The 20,048-nt window shown below is 44.5% G+C and overlaps 1 protein-coding gene across 3 annotated transcripts in view; it reads right to left on the reverse strand.

The window, feature by feature from the left end:
* The window catches only part of tinagl1 (tubulointerstitial nephritis antigen-like 1), a 61,911-nt gene that overhangs the window by 17,865 nt on the left and 23,998 nt on the right, over positions 1-20,048 (reverse strand). For all 3 annotated transcript variants that reach the window (XR_013791731.1, XR_013791732.1, XM_079522708.1), the window contains exons 4-7: positions 12,600-12,692; positions 12,017-12,131; positions 1,890-2,016; positions 662-812 (exon numbers count right to left, since the gene is read on the reverse strand). Coding sequence is in view for 1 of the 3 variants with exons in the window: in XM_079522708.1 (XP_079378834.1) it covers positions 662-812; positions 1,890-2,016; positions 12,017-12,131; positions 12,600-12,692 (486 nt within the window). In the remaining 2 variants the exon portion in view is untranslated. The remainder of the gene's footprint in view (positions 1-661; positions 813-1,889; positions 2,017-12,016; positions 12,132-12,599; positions 12,693-20,048) is intronic.

Here is a 20,048-nt window from a genome sequence, read left to right on the forward strand (position 1 = left end):
ACATAGTCACATAGGGACATTGCTGTTCCTTGGAGTGGTTGCACCACTCAAAAAACACTTACTGTAGTCTACGTTTGCTCTTGAGTCAGACATTTTTTGTTGTCCATATATAAATGATGCACGCTATAGCGATGGAAACGCATTTGTTGAATACATAATGCTATAGATTTGATGTTCCCGCTGTCATTTTGCCCAGTAGAAATCAATGATAATCCATTCTTAAGAGACTGCATTTTCTGGTACAGTTTTCGGAAGACTATATTTTATTTCACCTCAGCCAAACTGATGACAATGCACCCAGTTCACATTATTTTGAGCAAAACTAAAAAAAAATCCACTTTTGGTCCAAATTCATGTTTTGGTCAAAAACTAGCATGCAGGCCTGGGCCATGGCTCAATGGTCCAGGCACCTTGGCTGGTAATCCAGTCTGGCAGTGTGCCGCGGGTTCGACTCCCGATCCCGACGGCCTTTACTGCATGTCTTCCCCCCATCTCTCTCCCCATTTCCTGTCAGCCTACTGTCTGTCCCTCCATAAAAAATATAAAAAATAAAGGCGAAAGCCACAAAAAAACATAAAAAAAATAAAAAAAATAGCATGCACTGTTTTCAGTTTCGCGCATGTATAGCATTTCTATACGTATCACAGTGAATGTGTCCTACCCTCTGCGTCGTAGGAACCACCATGCTCCGTCGATGCGTCCCCCGGCACAGCCCCCCTGGTTGCGCGTGTCACAGGAAATGAGGTTCTGCGGGGACAGCTGAGGGGTCATGTGACCCATGGACTGGATGGAGATTCGGTCTGACGCCACGGCTAGTGTAGAGAAACACACAATGCAGTGTTAGAAGGATAAAATATATATCCGTTCTTTTCTGTAACCACAATTTGTTAGCATTGTGTGGGGAAAAGGTCCTGGTAGGATTGCCATGGAATTCAAGGTTCAAGGTTGTCTTTATTTGTCTCCCTTGGGAGAAATGTGTCTTGGAGACAGTCACAGCTGCATATAAATAACATACACGTTCACATAAGAAAAGGAAAAACACCATGAAACACCCAACATACAAAACAGTGCATTTGCTGTGACCCTTTATTTCCCCCCTGAGGATGAACCGTAACTATTTGAGTGACCCCCCCCATTTCCTATATAGCACCACAACACACACACACACACACAACAACATTTCTATGTGTTATCTGTTTTAATAAAGTCACTTTGCAACTTCTACATTGTGGCACTTAATCTTATTTCACTTTAAAGGAGCTTTCAGTGATTTGGAAAACCACCCAGTCCGCCCCGGTAACAAAATGTGCACATGCACACTCTACAGTGGGGGGAAGTGCAACAGGCCAACAGCATGTGCACCAAGGCCCGCCCCCACTCGATCATGATTGGAGGAAGGCCCCTCTCATCCTGATTGGATGAAGGCTTTGCCACCCGCCACCAAAACTGAAACTAGGGTTTTTTGACCCCAGGGGACAGGGAGGAACTCCTTATATGGTCAGCACACTCTATAGTAGGGAGGATTATCCAGAAAAAAAGAAAAAATAAGTGATATTTGAATTAAGTCAAATCACTGAATATACCTTTAAAACGTGTGCTGTTGTTCACAATATGTATTAATCTTTCAGTGAATATATAATATACGCCCCAATTCCGCTGCTCCCTCTAGTCTAGCCACTTATGACCACATGGTCGATTTAAACCACTTTGGGCCAGTTGGGTGTAAGGAGCAGCATGGCCTGTAGGGGCTGCTAGTGGGGCTTTTATACTCTTAGTCCTAATGTTCACATTATTTTCCAGAAATATATATGGTATACCACATCTTCCAAGAGATTTCCAGGCTCTTTCCTCTAGTTGTTTGACCCTGTGTTGTTCCTCTGAAGACTCACCTGCGGTGGAGAAGGCCCAGGAGGCAGCGCAGTTGCCCTGGTCCAGAGGTTCATGGATCTTACCCGGCCACTTCTCCACTGCGTTGAAGTGGAGGGGCAGGCGGTCATTCTGAGGGTCCATGTTCATCTGGAAAAGGGAGAGGGAGAGCATGAAGAGGTTGTAATTCCATGGTCACTAAGCATAATACAGTATACCAGTAGCAAACATTGAACAATGCTCTGAACCAGGGAAAGATTGACCGCATTGCCCCATCAGTTTGGCCTCATTCACCTCAAAATAATTATGATCCACAGTGGCCTGGTTGTTCTGCCCGGCTGCCTGTACTGCCCCGGCTGATATCACCATTTTCTCCGCTGACTCTTCCCTGTCAGTATGGTTTTAGAAACCAGTATTGTTGAGAATTGATATTCTTTAACCACCCAGGAGGCTTATGGTAATCGAACGTTGTGCCAACGCTGCAAAGCTGTGCCAGAGTGAACTTTTGGAGAAAAGGAGGTTGACTGAGCTGAAGTAACACAGTTTGATAACGTAGTGAACAGATTACCCAAGTAACTCAACATAATGCCACTCTGCCACTGATAAGAAGTGGGACTGTGACATGCCTGACAAATAGTATTGCCTAATGACTGTAACATTAATGTTAACGGTTAACCTGTCGAATACATTCATCTATTCTATGTCTATGTCATCCAAGGAACCCCAAAATATACACTGAAACTCCCCCTGGCATAATCCCCATCCTCAAGCCCAGTCCAGTGACCCTGACTAGTCCAGCGCTGAGCTAGCCTGGCTAATAAGCCAGACTCAAATCACACTGTCGTGTGGTATTTGAGTCTGGAGATGCTGTGTATGGATCTTGTTTCCCGGGGGACGGGTTCATACATTTTCTCTTTGACGCAATTGGTTAGAGGTACTGTCAGTCAAAGGTCTCAAGCATTGAATGTCACTGTACCAAAGCCCGCCCATATTGCATACCAGTTCTCTGGTGTAGGAAATGGGCGTACAATTCAGCCTCTCCAGACCGTAATCCGCCGACAGGCAATTCTTTTTTTTGCCAACGGCTGATTCGGTCTGGCTTATTAGCCAGGCTAGCGCTGAGCATGTATGAATCTTTGACTCAGGAGTTTGTACAAATTATTGATAACCGATTCATTGGGGTTCTTGTTGCATTATATCTACAATATACTGTATAGCAAAAATCGGCCTCAGTCCTAAAAAATATTTGGTGAAATAAACAGCTTCTTTTTCCACCGACAATTCTAATATTATCCTCTTTTAAACCCTCTAGACCAGGGGTTCCCAACCCGTGGGTCGCGACCCCTCGGGGGGTCGCCAAATTATTTTAGGTGGTCCCCAAATTATTTAAAAAAATAAAAAATAAATATTTTCACGATTTTTCAAAAATAGCAGACCTACAAGCTCGTAGCGCGCCACCGAGCTTGTAGATCTGCTATTTTTCAATAGCTAAATTATAACAATGCTTAAAACACCAAAAGGGGTTCCCGCCCAAAATGGTTTAAGGTTATTGTAGCAGTCAATTTATATTGGGGGTCGGGAGGGGGCGGGGCGGGGGTCCCGAGACATTGCCAAAGCATTTCCGGGGGTCCCCGGCCAAAAACGTTGAGAACCCCTGCTCTAGACCAGCGGTTCCCAAACATTTTTGGCCATGCACCCCCTGTTACCTCCTGACCTAGCTGACGCACCCCCCACATGGAAATATAAATTGCATAAGCTATATAGGGACATACATTTCCTATTTATCCACATATATGAACCTGAATATGGCAGCATATGCTATATTCTGCATATACTTGCCATATATTGGCATAATATGTTAATATATTTAAAATAAAACCATAGCAAAACCATTAGCCTTTTCATGTCGCGCACCCCCTAGAAGGCGCTCGTGCACCACAATGGGTGCTCGCACCACAGTTTGGGAACCACTGCTCTAGACTTAGTAAACTGGACCTAAAGTTGTCTCTGAACTAGATCTGTTATTTCTTGGCTAATGTTTCACCCAGAAATATGCTGTGGATCAAGGTTTAAAAAATAAAATAATCCTTCAATTCATTATCTCCATGTGTTGTTCACACTACATGTGCTGCTTCTTCACAAGGTCAGAGGATGGGCACACACTGTAACGTAAGTCTTCCATAAAAACAAAAACAGTTCCTTATGATTCAGCTACAACAGCCAAGCCTGTTTGGAGCCTGGATGATTACAAAATAACTGAAAAAAGAACAGAATGTTGAACCAGACTGTCTGAGATTAAATCCTGTTTTCGTGTAGCTGACAAGCGGGCACCGTGGAAAACGAACACAAACTACCTTGAGGTTTATGCAGGCAGGTTTGTGTACATTGTTTCGATATGTGAAAAATGGAGATAGCGTGCCAGTGCAGGAATTTGGCCATGGCCACTGTGAACCCTCAATTTGGTTCTATTTTGGTATGTATTTCACACTACGTATATATACAAAAATAAAATCCTTCTTAATCGTTTAGTCCAATTCATCATATAAGATTTAACATAAGAACTGTATTGATCCAGTGGGGGAAATTCAGGCGCCAAAGACCGTTAAGAACAGGTTACAGGATGAGAAGAAACAAAGTACAGTATATGGTGTGATGGAGAGACATCATATTCACCATATTTCCGTCAATTTAAGAACAGGTTACATGACGAGAAGAAACAAAGTACCGTATATGGTGTGATGGAGAGACATCATATTCACCATATTTCCTCAATTTATAATCCTTGTTTTACTTGATGGCCTCGGCTGCCCTGGCATTTGGCCTTCGTGCCCTCAAAGGAATCGACAACACCAAAGGCCAAGAGGCCTAGTTGCCCGTAAAATAATGCAATTCCAGGCCAGCTCTGAACAAAAGAAAAAAAGCAACCACGTCCATTAAATGAAAGAAGCGATCTACAGTGAAACACACACCGCTGCCAACGACACAGTTCAGACCGTCAAGCAGCCCCCCCCCCCCAACCCGCACGCAGTGGCACTTGGAATTCAGCCGCGCTCATGCTTGTGCCAAGGTGGCATTGTTTGCCCACATCAGAAGGCACACACACACACACACACACACACACACATCAAGCATTAGGGCGAATTATGATAAATGTGCCAAAGTGGCGTTCCGGTTGATGAGGACTTATTTCCAGGCGATTAGGCCGGGGCATTTGGCCCGGTGTCAGTCGGTCTCACCGGGCTGTGCATGAGACAGACGGACAGAAACCTCTTTGATCCTCCTCCTCCTGCTCTGTTGAGACCATGAGACCGCTTGGCTCCGTCACTGCGCCAGAGACCACATGAGGAGCCAACGCACTGCCTAATATGGACACACACACTGAACCCAGGGTGGACTGAGTCACAGCCAGTGCTCATCCATGTACTGTATATATAGGCTATATGTACAGTATTAGTACAGTAGAAACAATCAGTGATAATGTCACTCTGAGAATGTACAAGTGCTGGTCCATAATGGTTCCACTTTTTTTTTTTATAAATGTTTTATCCCACAATTTTGTAACCCATTTTTTCACCCAGTGTCAATTATCTAATGTAATCCTGGGCGCTACACTTCCTCTGCCAACCTGGGGGGGGCAGCGGACTGACCTTATGCTTCCTTCTATGCATGAGGAGTCCAAGCTGCTTCTTTTCACCTGACACCTGACATAATGGTTCCACTTGTGTCTCAGAGTTACAATTGGATAAATGAACAATGATGATTTCACTGTTTGCGCTTGTTGCTACTGCTGTGTAAATAACATGGAAAAAGTGCTATAATGCACATACATATGATTCATATTCATATGCCCCTTCCATAACCTATAGTACATTGTTTCTACAGTTCTTATCCTCTATTTGTAATCCTCTATTACAGTAAACAAATGCAATAATATACATTATATCATCCATATTCATATGCAACTTCTATAACCTAATTTGTAACCTAATCTATAGTAAACAAGAGTGCAATATGTATTCATTCATACGCCCTATACTGTATATCCATTATTCATGGTTTCAGTGCATATGCTGTTTTAATCCTCTTATTTTCATCTGTATATTTCCCCGTGTAAGTGAAATAACTTCACAAATCAAATTTGGTGAATGAATATACTGAGGACATTAGTCCTGTCATTGGTATACATCATGGATTAATAAATTATTCCCATTAGTTTAAAATGTATAATTGGTTGGTATAATCGTTTCGTTTCTTTCGGTATAATCGTTTGGAATGTCCATCTTTTATTCTAACTCGTAGCGCGTCTAACGAGACTAAACGGATTGATTCGCATAATCGCATTATGTGGGGAACGAAAACTTTGCGACGCCAACTGAAACATCCAACACAATTGTTTTTTTGTTTTGTTTTTTTCCTTTTTTTCCTAAATATGGGACAGTTTAGAACGAGTACTAGGCTTTCCTCCAGCATAGGAAGCCTGGTGACGCAAGCTTACTTGTCATTCAGTTCCCTATCGGTGTCCTAACCCACGGTCTTACTTGTCATTCAGTTCCCTATCGGTGTCCTAACCCACGGTCTCAATGTCTCAATGGAAGAGCAGGGAGACCACCTCCAACCAGAACATACCATGCAGATTGATTACAATACAATGTTATTCATTAAAAGAAGGTCTAGCTTGCAGCTTTAACTACTACAGTGTGCTATAGCCTATAGCACACTGTAGTAGTTAAAGCTGCAAGCTAGACCTTAAAGTAATTCCAGTGTTGTTCAAGTGACAGATGCATGGTTTTCACAAATAAATAAATATGGTCGCGTGGTTTAGCGACAGGAGCACCGTAAACTTTGGGAAAGTGTCATAGTAGCTTGTTTACAAATGAAAAAGACTTCCTGTGCTCTGACTTCCTCTTCAAAATAAGAGTCACGTGTAAAGATTAGTCAACACTAGTTTTATTTCTAAGTCTACTTACAGGACATAACATCATATTTGAGTTCCTTTTGAATACCTGTCAGATTCTCTACATATAACTGTCGCAGCTCTTGGTGCGCAAATGCGCCTTGCATGCCTTTGATCTACAGCGCAGAAAACATTTTGACGACGCATGCGCACTGGCGCACCAGTTGTGTGCAGGCCTGGCTATAGGTTGTGTTCTGTCTTAGCTAAACAGCCTGTCACCATCTTGGCCAGCCTACAGTAACTCTGCCCTGTGTGCTCTCCCCATGTCATGTATGCCCTAGCTGTCCTGTCCAGTGTGTCCTGTTTTTGCCCTGTTTCTGTGACCTTCATGCCCAGTTGTGATCTTCCCCTCGGTCTACCCTCCCCCTACCCTCTCTGTGATTGAGAGTTCCACCTGGGGGTCCCAGCCGTGACTGGTTGTGTTAATTGAGGCTTTGGGTATGGTTGAGTTGCCTGTTCGTTTCACGTTACGTTCCTGTTACGAGTTCTTTAGTTTCAGTCAATGTGTGAGTGCCCTATAGTTGTCATTTTATTGGCCCTGTGAGGTGTACCTCTGTTGTACATTTTTGACTATACACAGGTTCAATGTTTGTTTTGTAAACGCCATTGACAATGAAGGGAAAATTTACGTCATAATGTGCCTCATTACATCATATTGTCTCTTTATTGTTAATGGCGTTTGTGTTTGCACCGTTTGTTTTACATCACCACCTAATCAACATGAGTTAGACTTTAATATATTAGCGCCCCTCACTTCACACGGGTGTGATTTTTAAGTACAGTTTTGGCTGAATGTCAATTCTTTGGTTTCCTGTGTGTTTCTGCATTTAGGTCCTTATGCAGTGCCCATGTTCCTGAGCCTTATCGTGAGTCATGACACACAGCCAAACAGCAGTTTATGGGACATCCCATTACTCTGACTACGTGGCTTACGTGCGGTTAGGGTTAGTGATGGGGCGACTCGGACCAACGCAAAGTCAGATCAATGACACAGCGCCTAAAGTACTCCCACAAACTGAAATCTTTGCTTCTGCATGGCGGTCCCTGGCTGGTACACAACATTTTGAGATGGGGGTCCGCGGCCAAATACATAGTATTTTTGTGGTCCTTGACCTTGCTTGACATGAAAACGTTTGAGAACAACTGATATACAAAAACCTATGTAGAAACATAGGTTTTTCAGAAAACTGTCATAGGATTTAGAAGATATTGTAGAATCCGTGTAGAATCCGCCTCAGGTCTTCATGGCTTAAAGTCATAGAGCTCTGATTAACTCTGATAATGGAACCAAAAAGTAAACTCTCAGTATTTTACAGTGTAGCCTACAGCTAACCGACCGCTTCATTCACTGTGCCGGCCTGCATTCCTGGTGTTAATACCTCAGCTATTCTCTTTCATGCACGCACGCACGCACGCACGCACGCACGCACGCACGCACGCACACGGCCACCTGATACGTCTCCCAGGAATGTGGGCCTATGGTGACATGACGTATTGTTGTGAGAGGTCAGAGTCCGTGCAGCGACGACATGTCTTGCCTTGCCTCTCGCCATATATATATACTTGACCTAGTGAAACTGTCTGAGGTGGTGGAAAAAAAATAGATAGGGAGAATTTGACATTCTTGCCAGCTCTTGCGTGTGCGTGTGCGGTGGTGTTTGGCGGGTACGATTGTATATAATTTAACTATTTTCAACCTGCCATGCCTTTAAGGTCTTAAGGTGCTTACGTAGGGGTTCAAAGTCATGCTCAAGGACACTTCAACACTAACTCTGGGGGAGCCCAGGATCCAACTTGGAACCTCACGGTTTCCCCATCGGGCCGTTCAACCGGCCACTGAAAAAAGAACTCAAAAATATATACCTGTGTATATAGTTTTTTAACCGCCACAATATGTCTAAATAAATAAAGGTCTGGGAGAAGTGTAAAGAAAATAGTGAGAGAAGTAGTGTGTTGTTTAATACGGAAAATGAACGTGAAAATGTCTTATTATCACATTTATCCAGCCTTTGTTTGGCCTGGCACAGGAGGAGGTGATGAGGGCAGAGAGGGAGATAAGCTCTAAGCTTGGTGAGCATCTCTTGGGAAAATATAGGCAGCTGACCGAAAATCAGCTCAAGCTGAAGCCGTATCTTATCGTTCCGTAGAACCTGGCACGGTGCAGACAGCGGGTTCTCTCATGTGAAAATAAGAGTTTATTGGTATGTGACAGACGGCTTGCCCTCCGTTGGATAGCTAAGCTGAGAGATCATCTCTATTTGTTATTGTTATCATATTTCCCCTCAGGCGTGGGGAGAAGGATCAGTAATTAACCGCAGTTTATGATCCAACATTGAGCTTAGAGATGGAGAGAGAGAGAGAGAGAATGACACACACACGCAGACAGACAGACAGACAGACAGACAGACAGTGAAATGGTGTGAGAGCAAAACTGTGTGTGCGACTGTGCGTGCGTGCGTACGTAACGTGCTTGTGATTTATGAATGAGCTGTAGGGCTGTGATCTTGCTCCTGGTACAGGTATGGACACGCTGATGGAAGTGTGTGCGTGTGTGTGTGTGTGTGTGTGTGCGTGCGGGGTGGTAGATATGGTGGAATGTGGGATGATGGGGGTAGAAATCTGTTCCGAACAGGAAACACTTTGTAGTGCAAGAAAAAGACTGCTCTTTATTATCCCCCCCCCCCCCCCCCCCCCACACACACACACACGCATACACGCGCACACACACACACACACACACACACACACACCTCGCGCTATACCTCTCTCCATCCTTCTGATGTTTTGGTTCCGTCTTATATAATCTGTCTGCACCGTATGTAAACACAGACAGAGGAGATACAGCATCACATACCCACATACTGTACAGTCACACACACACACACACACACACACACACACACACACACACACACACACACACACACACACACACACACGCACACATCCGTGCCCCGATAATTAACCCAAAAATGTCTTTGATCAGACCCTCTCTTGTTGTGTCACGATACAGGTTTTCCTTTAACCACTCTCTGGTAAGCTCTACTCTGTCCTTTGACGAAAAGCGAACATATTTGTGATTTTATTTTTGTCATGTTGAACACTCACACAAACATGGTTTGTGTCGCACTTGTCGTATGCACTGGACTTGCACTTGCCTTGATGACCTTGCAGGCTTATGCAAAGGTTCAAATAGTAAATTAGATACAGCATGTAATGTGGACTGATGCCCAGGTTCATTTGTAGACCAGGCATTCTATAGTTTGTATAGTTTCAATGTATACAGACTCATTATTTACTTTGTACTGTTTAGACTGATGATGATGATAGCCTACTGATGATTACCTATGAACCTAGCAATAGTAATCTATAGGTTACATCAAATGTAGTACCTCGTGTTTACCTTGAATCTGCCAAATGCCAAACATTGTAAATTGTAGCCTAAAAATGTATCGGCCTGACAAACATGCAATGTTTTGCCATACAGCGACACATGAAACCATGAGGACCTGGTCCAAGTTCACACCTGCAGAGAAACACCCTCTCTTTATCTTCACCAACCCCCCTCCTAAAACAACCACCCCACAACACACACATCCACCTCTCCTTATACAGTAGCTCCACCAAACCCCCTCCTACTCCCCCCCTCCCACACACACACACACACACACACACACACACACACACACACACACACACACACACACACACACACACACACACACACACACAACACACACAAAACACACACATGCCCACCGCAGATGTCTAACACACCCAGAAGGAGGCTTTTCCCATGGCTAAAATGCTTCAAATCTCACGGTGATTCCAAACAGATAAGCTTATTTATTCCAGTGCCTTTTCAACACTGAATGAAAAAGCATATAATTATGCCGTAATTATTCCAAAGATAAATCCACCACAATTCCACAGTGTGATTTTGTGTTGATTAAAAGTCTTCACTTGATAAGGTGATACTGATAACATTATTTGCATTCAATGTGAATTTTGGAAACATCAGATTATGAACTGCAGATAATTATTAAATTACTTTGAAACCAAAATAATGTTGGAACAGAGCATTATGCATATATAACCGCCAGATGGGGCGGTATTGTTCACAGTACAGCCTCCAAGGGATTGGTGTTGAATCCGGCCTGTACCCGGCCGACCGGCTCGAACCAATCAGGAGCAGCTACGGGCAGGATGTTGGTGAGACCGGGTGTAACGGCATCAAGAAGCGCGTTGTAATTGTATTTCCTATCGCCTTAAAATGTCAAAATCGTCTTCTATGCTTGAAAGCAAGCAAAGACATGACCTACACATCCGACACGATAGTGAGACTTTTGTGTGTTAAACCTAATGCTATCATGGAAGTACGTTGTGAAACAAATGTGAAGGAAGCGTCTTCCATCTGGCGGAGTCATGTTATTATTGTGCATATATGAATCTGCTATACATACAGCACTAATAGTATGTGGGAAAATGAAGAGAAGAAGTAAGAAAGGTAAATAAATTGTGAAGCTTTCTCTGTGCTTTAAAGGAGCATTCAGTGATTTGGGTGATTTGGAAAACCACCCAGTCCGCCCCGGTAACAAAATGTGCACATGCACGCTCTACAGTGGGGGGAAGTGCAACAGGCCAACAGCATGTGCACCAAGGCTCGATCATGATTGGAGGAAGGCCCCTCTCATCCTGATTGGATGAAGGCTTTGCCACCCGCCACCAAAACTGAAACTAGGGTTTTTTGACCCCAGGGGCTCACTGGGGACAGGGAGGAACTCCTTATATGCTCAGCACACTCTATAGTAGGGGGGATTATCCAAAAAAAAGAAAAAATAAGTGGTATTTGAATGAAGTGAAATCACTGAATATACCTTTAACATTAGCATCACCTGCAAAACTCAACACAGGGCCAAGATGTATTGTTGTTTGAAACAACTTGTTTCATACCCAGCCAAACACACACCCCACTGTGGAAAAACACGAGGTATGAAGTGTTGCGGTGATTTAATATGATCACACAGCAGACCTACAAGCTTACACTATATTTGGTGCACGAGTGCAGTGCATAACCACATATAAATTGGACTATAGCAAGTCAACCATCGTGGAGGATGAATGGGCATTCCGTGCATTCCATGAAATACCTCAGTATGTTGGTCTAAAACGGCTCTTAGAGTATAGTACACCAACCTGGATCTCATTCATGTTCATGATGGCTCTAGACGGCCTCTGTGTTCCCAGGCGGTAACGGATGCCTTCGTCTAGCGTCATCTCATAGAACTGGCTGTAGTTAGCTGCCCTCCACCTGGGAGAGGAGAGGAGAGGAGAGGAGAGGAGAGGAGAGGAGAGGAGAGGAGAGGAGAGGAGAGGAGAGGAGAGGAGAGGAGAGGAGAGGAGAGGAGAGGAGAGGAGAGGAGAGGAGAGGAATCTGTAAGTACGTGTTGTAAAGCGCTTGAGGTAGGTGTCAGGGTGTGTTGAAATACATTTAAGTGTTGTACCGCTCGAGGGCCAGTGAACGTGATAGGGAAGCGTGCGTGCGTGCGCGTGGCTGTGCATGTGAGAGGAACAGAGAGGAGATGTTACCCATAGCCATATACATTTAAGTGTTGTACCGCTCGAGGGCCAGTGAACGTGATAGGGAAGTGTGCGTGCGTGCGTGCGTGCGTGCGTGCGTGCGTGCGTGCGTGCGTGCGTGCGTGCGTGCGTGCGTGCGTGCGTGCGTGCGTGCGCGCGCGTGGCTGTGCATGTGAGAGGAACAGAGAGGAGATGTTACCCATAGCTTCCTCTGTTGACAGCTTGAATCATGTCGCCCTCCATTAGGCAGGCGTACTGGTCGCACTCCCATCGCCCCGTGGTTCCACATGTACTGTAGATAGGGAGAGAGAGAAGAAGGTTCACGTTAAAGTCGATGGAATTTTCACATCCCAGAGCAATGTAACGACAGTCAGAGAATGTCAGAGAATCAGTAATGGAGGGAATTTCCTTGTTAAAAAACAGCACCATGTTTAGATGTCAAACACATAACAGAAGTGTCGTCTCGGGAAGAGGAGGACAACAAAGCGACGCAAAGCCTCGGAATTCCCCCCCGAGGAGAGAAATAAAAGAAAACGATGGGAAGAAAGAGAGAGAGGAAAAAGGCAGAGCGGGGGTGTGAGAGAGGAAAGGAGAGAGAGAAGGAGAAGTGGAAGGGGAGTCCATCAAGCCATTTAAGGATGAGGAATGCTAAATACTGTTCATTTTTAGAGCCCACAAATTAAGGAGTCAAGGATCTGATGTGGGAGATAAGTTGAGCAGGATATTAATGATGACGTGGTTTGAGATGTTTGACTTGGACGAGGTGCAATTTGCTCATTGTGATGATGAGGCACTAGGGTAAGGGTGGGGGGGGGGGGGGGGGGGGGGGCAGGCAGAACATAAATGGATGGGCACACTGATCTAGTTTCAAGCCAGCAGAACCGAGAGGGAGAACTGAAGCGCTATATGGACATGCTGGCCCATCATAGGTAACTGCAGCGTATTACGGGCCGGCTGGGGCCAGACGCATGCATGAACGAGCGAAAGCTGTTTTGTCCAATGGGTTTGACTCACGAGCTTGCGTATGGGTGTTGCGCACGGGTTGGAGACGGCACAAAACGCACCACATAGGACCCAAATTGGCCCCACGCGTCACACTTTTCCAACCCAGGAGAAGGGGTGAAAAGGGAGTACATGCGCACGGGAGCGTGAGGCACTTCCAGTGCCTTCTCTATTATTTTTTTAACTCATGGTCTACATTAAGAATCAACATTATTTATGTTCAATCCAATTGCCAAAGAAGAAAGTATATGACAGTATATGTTTCTCTGCATACCATGCATGGATCTCAACATTGCAAGGCCCGCCTGAGCCCCGTGCCATGAGGTGCCATGAGGCCTGCCTGAGCCCCGTGCCATGAGGTGCCATGAGGTGCCATGAGGTGCCATGAGGTGCCTGAGCCCCGTGTCATGAGGTGCCATGAGGTGCCATGAGGTGCCTGAGCCCCGTGTCATGAGGTGCCATGAGGTGCCATGAGGTGCCACCGAGTGCGAAGGCTTCAGGCCAGTGAGGGTTCGTGCCGAGCAGTGTGTTCGAGTTGCATTAATGCATGGAAACTATGGTAGCAGTGTGCATAACAAAATGTGACGCAGATGAGATTATAGACCCAGGCAGTCAAACGTGCACGGACTGACTGACAGACCCTCTTCTAGGCGACCCGCCTCCTACAGAGACACTCCATGAAAGCCTGGATCAAGTATTCATGTATTGAACAGAAACACAGCGTATAACGTGCCGCGAGCACGTCAGAGGTCAACTGTGCAGAAGAGCGGAGATCCCGTCCGACAGGATCTAGCAAATGATACACCGAGTATCCTGCAGCAGGTCACATTCTCCTTTGGTCACGGTGCGTGAGTGAGTGGATGGATGTACAATATATATAATCACTGCCAAGTTACATTCCTCCATGCGTGGGATTCCTCTGGTCACATGCCCAATGTACTGTACTGTTCACAACACATGTATGCACTTCCATCCGCCCATGCATGCTGACCGGATCCTCCATACATGATATCCCCATGGGGACTATAATTTACATTAAAAGGCAATTTTTAAGCCTATAACCGCAAACGTTTACTAATTTTAACCGTAGCTGTGGAAACCGCTTTCTGATAGCCATGAAAATGACCTTGGTGCCCCAGGAGACCATGCAGAACAATGGCCACACACACGGTCAATGTTTACTATCCTTGTGGGGACTTTTGCTCCCCATTGTGGATAGTAATGCAATATGCTTACAATATCACACACACACACACACACACACACACACACACACACACACACACACACACACACACATACACCTCTCCATCATCCTGCAGTGCTGGAAGAGAGCCAGGGAGTCATGATGACTGCCTTGCCCCAGAGCGCCGGTGCCGCCCGATGCCTCTGATTGGAGGAGATGGATGGTGACCTCTGCCCTCCTCCATTTCCCCCCCCCCCTCCCCTCAGGAGGTGCACAGGCAAAGGCATGTCCAGATCAGAACACAAAGCCACAAAGCTTCACGTGGGCTGAAATATTACTCTTTAACACCACCCAAGGGTTAACTTCCATAACCTAAAACCACCCATGAAACACTATTTTATACAGCAGAGGTCCATTTGGTTATAGTATACCAGCTGCATGGGACCATCTGGAACCCACACAAGGACCACTGGTGGTCCCTGGATGGTTGAAAAAACCACTGATATTCAGTATGTTCTCTTGTCCAGTAGGGTTCGTCCACTGATGGGAACATTACTTGTGTTCTCTCTTGTGTCTGATTGTTGCATTTAAAATTGGTATGATGATATCTCTCTCGGTATAGGCTATTCAGATGTTTATCAAGTGTATTTTTATATATAATTGTTCAGATCATGGATTTGATAAATTACTATCCACATGGGGACCTGTACATACTGACCTTGTGTGTGGCCATTGTTCGGTCATCTTCATGGCTAAGAAAGGTTTCCACTGCTATGGTTGTAATTAGTTGCGGGTTAGGGTTCAAAATGACATTTTAATGTAAATGATAGTCCCCACGGGGATATATATGTATGTATAGAGGACCCGGTCAGCATGGACGGACGGCAGTGCTGTCGTCGTTCTGTTGTGCTGTCCAGGGATCATCCTTGAGGTCTGGTGGTTATAAATGGATCCTTACATGTCTTTAACTCTGAGAGGGTACAAATGGAACCAAATGGACCTGCCCTTGCGGGTCCATTTGGTTCCATTTGCAACATCTCAGAGTTAGGGGTCATTGAAGTTAATGAGTTTGAGAACCGCTGGGCTATAATACACTGTCAAAGCTTGATTATTGGTTGCCCCGCCCCGATTAGGGTATACCTGATTTGAGGACACACCCCTCCTAATGGAACTCACATGTGTCCATCCTTGTTTATGTGAGGTTCACTCTTGATGTTGTCAATCCCTGAAGAAGACCTTTTGTCAGGTCGAAACGTTGGTTTATGAATAGTTTTATGAATTTACCTTTTGCATCGTTGGTTATGAGCCGCACAACCCCTTCTTTTTTCTTATTTGTATGCTTTTGCATCGTGTTCAGCACCTCTGCACTGTTGGTGCATGTGTGCACTTCAGGTTACTATAACTTGTTGGTTTGTACATTACATAATATCACAACCAGAACCACCCCAGAAGGGGCAAGTATATCCTAAAAAAAGATTGCATGGAGATCAGCTATTTCCGATGTTTTAGAAAAGGTTTGAAAGAATAAGTTCTGAGTCCTACAGTAGGTTCCTAGAACTCAGGGTTAGTACTACTACCTCCTGAGCAGGCCCCAAAATGTGGTTCTGGGAAACCATAATGTGAAACCGAAAAGAGCCAATATGCACTCATTCACACGGGCCTGAGACAAACACACGGACACGCTTGATGGTGTCAAAGGGCAGAGTGGGGAGCAAGGGTGCGAAATATGGAGGCAGTGAGAGTGTTGGTGGGAGGCCATATTTCACATTCTCCGTCACACTTTCTCTATTAGAGAGAGAGTCCTAAGTTACCTCTCTCTCTCTCTCTCTCACACACACACACACACACACACACACACACAATCTCCTATTGTTTCGTGTAGTCGTAACATGCCACAAGCGTAGATCTGCTATTTTCAAAAGATTTTTATACATTTGAAATGGCTGGGACATTCTGTATAATGAAATGAGTACTTTTACTATTGGTATTAAGTGTATTTTGATGCCAATACTTTCTGTACTTTTACTCAAGTACATTTTGATTACAGGCCTTTTACTCGTAACAAAGTATTCCTGCACGGCAGTATTGATACTTTTCCTAAAGTAATAAAGGTGAGTACTTTTCCCACCACTGCCGACCGCACACGCTCCGCAGAGAAAGTAGCTCTGCTCTGTTTACGAGTGGATATGCCTGTTTACACCACACACATAGCTGCTGACAGCGCCATACATCAAGCATCTCCTTTCAACAATGAACTGGCACGTTATAAGACAGGCTCGCCTTTCACAATGGCGTGCTCGCGGACGCGTCGCCTTTCGCTTGCCAAGGTTTGCAAATAGCTGAGCAGTTGGCACCTAATAAACTAAAGACTAACCCTTCATCTTCTGCATAGAAGGACGATGACATGCTGTATCTCTGTCTACTCTGGAGGCGCGTAGCGACGTGCAGAGTCGCAGAGGGGCCTCCACTTTTTGGCCACGTCTGAGCTGCACCAGTGTTGATTTTTATCGGCTGAAACTAAGGTGAAAAATGTTCGTTGACTTCTTTTTTTTTTACTGACGAACACTAAATTAAAACTAAGCTATGATGACTAAAACTAAGACAAAAAGAAATACATCAGCAAATTAAATAAACTCTTAAACAATCAAATCACTTCAATAGGCCGGGTTGCTATGTCAGCAAATGATGACATTTGTGTGATCACTTTTATACCACTCATTTGCATCTTACATCAACATCACCATTTGGGGTCAATTACCGTAACTAACCTCGTCGTTGACTAAATAGATGTAGATTTGTCGACTAAAATCTTATGATATTTTAGTCGACTAAAACCAGACTAAAACGACAAAAGTGTGACTAAAACTAAACGGAATTGTATTCAAAAGACTATGACTAAAACTAAATCAAAAGTTGCCGTCAAAATCAACAGTGCACCATGACATCCAGTAGGACGCCTGCCAAATGTACCAGGAGACAGCATCGGTCCTTAACCCATTCTGGACTGCAGTCGATTAAAAAAAAGGCTTCTAAATCCTAACATTTTTCTGAAAAACCCATGTTTCTATGTCCGTGGTCCTCAACCTTTTTCATGTCAAGGACCCCCAGAATCATCTCTATTGGGCACAGACCCCCATCTCAAAATATGTAGTTCCAGGGACCCCCCAGAAGCCAATATTTTAGTTAAAAATGTTCGCTCTGAAATATATATTCAAAGATTTGCGCCACATTTTCACGACTTTTCAAAAATAGCTGACCTACAAGCTCGTAGTGCGCCACTCGGTCGCGCGCTATGAGCTTGTAGATCTGCTATTTTTCAATAGCTAAAGCATAACATAATGCTAACACCAAAAGGGGTTCCCTACACACGCCCAGAATGGGTTAAATCAACACTGCACTAGATCCAGTAGAGGACGTCCTTCAGACAGTGAGATAGATAGCGAAGTGTGAGCAAGAGACGCCATATTGGAGATCACTGGGATGAGATGGCCATCGGCACGCTAACCAGATCAGAGAGTGAGAGATAGCCATCAGCCAGACAATAGACTACCGGGCTTATCACAGCCGCATCCTCACACACAGACAGCTCGGACAAGTAAACACTTTATGTCAACACTTTATGCACGCATTTATGATTATATTCAATCGTTGGGAACAACACAAGTGAATGGCTTAAGGGGTACTGAGCCACCGCCGCCCTTAAGCCACTTGTGTTGTTAGTGGCTGGATGGTAACCGCAAGGTTGCCAGTTCGAACCCGGGCTCCCCCAGAGTTAGTGTCGAAGTGTCCTTGAGCAAGACACTGAACCCCTAATTGCTCCCGATGTGCAGGTTGGTGCCTTGCATGGTTTCTGCCACCATCGGTGTATGAATGTGTGTGTGAATGGGTGAATATAATGCACAATCTATGTAAAGCGCTATATAAATGCACCATTTACCATTTACAAACGGGACGATCCGAGGCGAATTTATAAATTCAGGTCTGAACGCAGCTTTAGATATCAATTAGCATTATCCTTCTTCAAAGTAGAGGAGCAAAGTAGAGGAGCGATCCAAGCACTCAAAGAAAGTAAAAGAGGAGAGGACGAGCCTAGTAAAATCAAGGCACCTTATACATTACAAGAAGGCTAAACCAACATTTTGGTTTTATGCCTTTGGGCTTTTTGATTTTATGCCTCTTTGAACGTGTTTAACTAAACTTGTACCTCCACTGAGCACCTGGTTGTTCTCTCTTTTCGCTTAGCATTATCCTTTCTGCTCGAGACATTTCCTGAGGCAAAGTGTAACCTAGTACTGGCAGATTCTTCTGGTTTCCAGGCAATAACCTGCTTGGCAGAAGAAACTGATGGCGGTTGTCATTTTTTTTAAACTGGTTTGTTTAAACTGGTTAGCAGCACCATTTTTGGCTACGATGATGTTGATTGCACGCTGACCGTTGTGCTGTATAGGCTTCTCTCTGGCTGAAATCAGTGAGGTCAGCCAAGACGTGTGGGAGGAAAAGATAAGAACGAGTCTGTGGGAGCCGGACCACAGGCTACCGGGAGGCTCTGGAGGGAGAGTAGAGTAGAGAGAGCTGCCTGGCGCTTCATTACGGAAGCATCACTTCCCCACCCAGCCAGTACGGCAGCCCTCGTGCTGAGAGGCTAGTCTAGACTCTACAGTAGTGGTTTTCAACCTTTTTCATATCAAGGTCCACTATTTATTCGCCATTTGAGTCACGGACCACCATTTGATGAGATTTAGCCTCTCCGACCCAAAACTTTGAATATTTTGTTGTCGTTGGAATACGATTTTGTCCACAATTCCATGCTGTATTGATGTTGGTAGCATAGAGACAACAGGCGTTGCTCAAAATAACAACTATTCTCTAATTGTGTAAATTAAGTAATGCAGATTAACAATTTAACTGTTGAGTGTAAAATGAAACCAAAATTGAATGGCTTGGTTTCATTTTACAATCTCAGGAGTTGAAGATCTATAAAATGAAACCAAATGGTTTGGTTTCATTTTACACTCTCAGGAGTTGAAGATCTATAAAATGAAACCAAATGGTTTGGTTTCATTTTCCCCTCTCAAGAGTTGAAGATCTATTAGGGTCCATTTGGTTATCAACTCTCCATCATTTAGCTGGAGACCACCTTGGAATCCCCTCAAGGACCACTGGTTAAAAACCACTGGTCTCGAGAATGAGAACTGCATGTGAGTGAGCATGCACACACACATGGGAAAATAAATGAATGAGTGAGTGAGTGAGTGAGTGAGTGTCTTGTTTATGACTATTGTGGAGACCAAAAGTCCCCCGCAAATATAGTAACACTTTTGTTTTTCTTTCTGGTCCCCACAGCGAGAAGAAGGGCAGCTAATGTTTGTGTAAAGTGAGTTAGGAAAATATTCACATTGGGGTCATGGGCTTAGAATTAGGCATTTAGGGGCTAGTTTTAGTTGTTTTGGAATATCACTG

This window comes from Electrona antarctica (genome assembly GCF_951216825.1).
Source record: "Electrona antarctica genome assembly, chromosome: 15".
Lineage (NCBI taxonomy): Eukaryota > Metazoa > Chordata > Actinopteri > Myctophiformes > Myctophidae > Electrona > Electrona antarctica.